Source organism: Quercus lobata, chromosome 4 (genome assembly GCF_001633185.2).
Source record: "Quercus lobata isolate SW786 chromosome 4, ValleyOak3.0 Primary Assembly, whole genome shotgun sequence".
Lineage (NCBI taxonomy): Eukaryota > Viridiplantae > Streptophyta > Magnoliopsida > Fagales > Fagaceae > Quercus > Quercus lobata.
The window spans coordinates 89,420,373-89,425,597 of record NC_044907.1 but is presented as its reverse complement, the minus strand read 5'-3'; the positions used below and the strand labels follow the sequence as shown (position 1 = coordinate 89,425,597).

General features: G+C 34.2%; 1 protein-coding gene across 4 annotated transcripts; it reads right to left on the bottom strand.

Annotated features, from left to right (window-relative positions):
* Positions 1 to 336: 336 nt before the first annotated feature.
* LOC115983375 (putative receptor-like protein kinase At3g47110) lies at positions 337 to 5,011 on the bottom strand. Of its 4 annotated transcripts, XM_031106046.1 has the most exons (4): positions 4,081 to 5,008; positions 2,119 to 3,564; positions 942 to 1,417; positions 337 to 646 (listed from the first exon to the last, which is right to left on the bottom strand). In XM_031106046.1, exons 1-4 carry the CDS (start codon positions 4,802 to 4,804, stop codon positions 620 to 622), a joined length of 2,673 nt encoding a protein of 890 aa, XP_030961906.1. In that variant the 5' UTR covers positions 4,805 to 5,008; the 3' UTR covers positions 337 to 619. The 4 variants fall into 4 exon arrangements, with proteins under 4 accessions (XP_030961906.1, XP_030961904.1, XP_030961905.1 ...); XM_031106044.1 differs by having other exon boundaries at positions 962 to 1,417; positions 2,119 to 5,011; XM_031106045.1 differs by having other exon boundaries at positions 942 to 1,339; positions 2,119 to 5,011.
* Positions 5,012 to 5,225: the final 214 nt, after the last annotated feature.

The following is a 5,225-nucleotide window of genomic DNA, read 5'->3' as shown; positions in this document are numbered from 1 at the left end:
TATAGATCCAAAGTAATGGATAAGGCTACATGGGCCAAAACTAAGTCAGGTTGCCTCTCTTTTGTAGCCACATATACAGAGCTTTATATGCTTTAGGGAGGTCCTAGACTGTTTGCAGTGTGTCATATTTGATTCATCAAATATTGGGCAGTGATGGGTGATTGGTCTTCTGTTGGTTTAAAGTCTTATATAATAAATTGAAACTTAGATTGATTGTTTTATTCTCTATAGCCACAAGCTACTATAATCTAAAACTTTGAGTTTAAATGTAAATTGAACGAAACACCCATTTTTATTTGTATACGAAAATAGTGTTGCATAAAGCATCTAAATTTCTAAACTAACATGGCATCTTTGATACATTCCTTCCTATTAAAGACTTTTAGGAATTGAATTGATTATTAGTACAAACACATAATCACACATTACAGTAGTAGAATCCAGCACACTAAATGAAGACGACTCCTACACTTGAAGAGAAAGAAAATCATGATTCCTATCCTAGAAGAGAAAGAAAATCATCCATTGATCATTTCAACAAGGGATATTAAACTAGCTTGAAATTAAGATCACTTCTCCTAATCCCTTGCATAATCCAAGCATTATTAATTAAAGACATTTAATCTCTTCTAGTTGTTCCAGGCCTCTGCAATTCACAAAAAAAGTTCGTTAGCTCACCATTTTATACCTTGATAATATAAAAAACAATAACTATTACAAGGTTACAAGGTCGTGGGTATTAATAAGATAACAATTTCTATTTAGCAATTTGACCGCGAGTGAGAAATGAAAATCCAATTTCCATGCTTAATGAAAAGGTAAACATAAAATTTCCATGCTTTTTGAAAAGAAGTATTTGGAAACTGAATAAAATCAACGTAAATGACTAGGACACACTACTTAGAGTAGTCTTATAGCAATTAAAATGAAATGCCTCTTACTTGAGCTCTACTTGGTCTACCTCTGTGAATCCCCAAACCAACAAAAGTACTTTTTATCATTTGTAGTTCCTTAATGACTTCCTCCATATTGATTCTCTCTTTTGGAGACTCCAATGAACATAAGATTCCAATATTAAGGATTGATAGTAAGCATTTTTGCATATCCACATCAATATGCCTAAAGTCCTCAGTATTATTAGCTTCTTCTTCTTCAATTTCATTGTCATTGTCATCTTCTTTTGTTGCCATCATTGCTGCAGTTGCTACTCCCATTCCTTCAACTTCTCTTGGCAAAAGCATTGGGTCGACAACATGAATGAGCCTTTTTGGTAAGGACATCTTAACAAAGTTATGGAGATTGAGACCATCTTTAAACATATCATCAGTGGGTCTCCTTCCTGTAAACATTTCCAACACAAGGACTCCATAACTATATACATCCCCCTCAGCTGATGCTTCACTACCCATGCCATACTCTACAATTCATGGAATGGAGGGAAATTAAGCAATATTCTATCTATTACAAAAATATGGATTTAGGGTTTACAAAATGCAAAGTCAAGAAAATAAAACAAATCTATATTAAAACAGTGACATATGCTATTACTTTTGAAACTAAAGGAAACAGTAATAACTTTATCCCAAGGGTACAAATCACTTTTTCCCCCTCCTGTTGATTTATTTTGATTAAGAAAATATATATGTACAAAGAAGGTACAAATTTTAGTCAAAGAATATCAAATTTAACATTTCTCAAAGTTTAAATCATATTTGAATGTTATTTTTGAATTAAAATTTGCAATTTTATAAAAAAAAAATAATTAAATTAAGTACATTCTTGCATGGTACAAATGTGAATGTGTTTTAACATCTAAAAGAAAATCAAATACTAAGCAAGAGTTACTTAGCATATATGCTAATTATGAGAGTTTATGCTAAATAAATGCTAAATTTACTTAGCATATATGCTAAATAAATAAAAATTACTAAATGAGAGTTTATGTTAATATGCTAATTATGTGTACACCCATGCGAATATGTTGATGATACAAAAATTAAAAAGCATATATGACAAGAAAATAAAGGAGTTAAAAATCCTATCATTTGATAAATGACAAAAAGAAAATAAATAAATTAGAATAGTTAAGGATTTAAAACAAAAGAAGAAAGATAATACCTGGAGCAGCATAACCGATAGATCCCTTTAATCCAATTGTGCTGGTACACTTTTGGGAAGAATCATTCGAAGTTGTGAGGAGCCTTGATAAGCCAAAATCACTAACATGAGCAATCATATCACTATCAAGAAGAATATTGCTTGGCTTTAAATCACAATGAATGATTTTTTGCTCACAATGATTGTGAAGATAGTTTAAAGCAAAAGCCACATCAATTGCAATAATTAGTCTTTGAAGAACGCTCAAATTTTTTGATTGATTGTCGCTATCTGTCATCGAATGCAGCCACATTTCCAAGTTCCCATTTGTCATGAATTCAAAAACTAGAGCTTTGAAATCATCACCATTATAATTTATACTGGAGCAACATGTTAAGATCTTTATAAGATTTCGATGCCGAATATTTCTTAATACCTTGCATTCTGCCATAAAACTCTTCAAAGCATCTTTGTTTTGAAGGTTAAGAACCTTTATAGCAACTAATCTTTCCTCTTGATCAAGAACTCCTTTATATACTGATCCAAAACTGCCAGATCCAATCAAATTGTCAGGAGAAAATCCATTAGTCGCTTGATGGAGCATTTTGTATGAAGCTGTTGGAAGGAGATCCATCTTTAAGACTATTGAAGATAGTTTCCTTTTTGATCTTTTCCTCCAATAAAGAACAAGAAAGGATGAAACTAGAAGGATACATGCAACCACACAAATAATTGTGATTGTTACTCTGGAAGTAAAGGACTTTCTTGATTTTGTAACGATGTGGCATGTTGTCAATTGCAATTGTGGAATGCCCCCGCAAAGCTTATTGTTTCCAATAACTGATATTGCATTTACATTTCTGAAAACTCCTCCTGTTGGTACCTCACCCTCAATATTGTTGAACGAAATGTTCAAATATTTTAAAAATAAAAGCTTATCCAGGCCCTTTGGAATTAATCCTGATAAGTTGTTTCGTGAAACATCTAAATGTTCAAGGCTTTTCAAGGAAGCCATAGATGAAGGTATGGTCCCATTAAATGAATTCCCTTGCAAGCCTAGGTACACTAAGTTCAAGCAATTTCCAATTGTTGTAGGAATTTCACCAGAAAAATTGTTTTTAGAGACATCAATTGAATTAATATTCTTCAAACCGTCTACTTCAACAGGTAATTTGCCAGTAAATGAGTTATGGGATAAATTTAGTAAAAGTGACAAAGAAAAAATTTGAAAAACCTGTTGGGGTATGACTCCACTAAGGTAATTTTCTGCAACATCCAACAGCTGTAAACTTTGACAAGTACCAATACTTGGGGGAATGCTTCCTTCTAAATTGTTTTGAGACAAAACCAATTCAGCCAATTGAGTGAGGTTGCCAATAGAACTTGGGATTTTCCCTGACAATTTGTTTTCCGATAAACTCAGTGCTTGCATCTTCTGAAACTTCCCAAAAGAAGTAGGTATCATTCCTGTGAGAACATTACCATCCATACCCAAGGCAATTAAATTGATGAGATTCTGCAATGCTACAGGAATAGTTCCAGATATTTTATTGCCTCCCAAATATAATTTTGTGAGTTGTGTTGACAAGTTGCCTATTGAACTGGGCAAAACACCTTCAAATCGGTTTTTTACAAATGATAGGCTATTCATTTTGCTACAATTTCTTAAAGACGTTAAAAAGTTCAAATCCCTTCCTAATTTATTCTCATCTAGATTCAAGCGTTGAAGATCTTGTAGATAACCCAAATTAGTTGGAACTGATCCCACAAAGCTATTATTGCCAAGGGCAAGTAATTGAAGTTTAGATGCATTGCACAAAGAACTAGGGATTGACCCAAAGAATTTGTTATCACTTATTGTAAAATGTTGGAGATTAGGGAGAGTATGGCCTATATTTTCTGGAAGGGTACCACCAAGTTGGTTTTGGATTAATGACAAGATTCTAATAGATGATATATTGTAGAGAGAGGAGGGGACCATACCGTTCAGTTTATTGATTCCAACTGCGAAATATGATAAGCTTTTCAAACGGCCTACGCTTTCTGGAATATTTCCCTTTAAATCATTATAGCCTGCCGAAAAATATATGAGTGATGAAAGATTTCCCAAGAAACCTGGGATTCCTATGAAATTGTTTTTGGCGATCCGAAGAAAAATAAGCTTGGTCAAAGAGCCAAGCTCCATGGGAATTTTCCCAATAAGTTTGTTGTTCGAGACTCTTATCAGCCTAAGTTCAGAGCAGTTGGACAAGTTGGTTGGAATTTCTCCTCCCAACGTGTTATTTGTAAGACTGAGTTCTCGCAATCGGAACAACTGACCAACTTCCTTTGGAATTTCACCATAGAAGCTATTGTCTTGAAGGTTGATGGCCCTAAGAAAGGTGAGGTTGCCAATGTAAGGGGGAATAGTGCCACGCAAGTTATGACCTTGTAGTTCTAAGGTTGTGACTCTTTGATGATGGCGGCCGCATGTAATTCCATGCCAATTGCAGAAGTGGAAAGAATCATTCCATGAGCTCAAGATTCCATATGGATCATTATCAATGGATTCCTTGAATTTGAGCAAAGCCAAACGGTCAGTCTCATTTGTTGGAGTGGTAAAAGAGGTGGCAGGTTTCAGGCATAGAAAGGTTACAGTAAAGAGTAAAATGATATTAAGGAATGTAGAGCATAATAATGCAGGAAAATTGGGGTTGTGAGACTTCATTGGTTTGGGAAAGCAGGAAGCTGGTGAAATTTTAGTGCGAGGTAGAGGTGGCCTGAGGTTGATACAGATGTTTTTATTTATATATGGGCTCTTTTAGTTATGGGGTGGACATGAATTGCACTCTTTTAACTCTGTAAGTGGCCATGAAGGCCCGGTTAAGTTACTTTAGGTGGAAGTTTCCATTAAACACATTAGATGATAGATATACGTGTAAGAATAGACACGTGCTTACCATCTAATATGTCCAATGAAAACTTTCATTGGACAGCCGTGTACTCGTAGAACTAGTACCTTAATGCTAATTTGTCAAAATACCTCAAAATATCTACTCAAATAATTTTGCTTCGTTTGTCTATGTTGATAACAGTACTGTCAAGTGTCAACAAAGACCACTCAAATAAGTGGTAGATATAGCTTCATT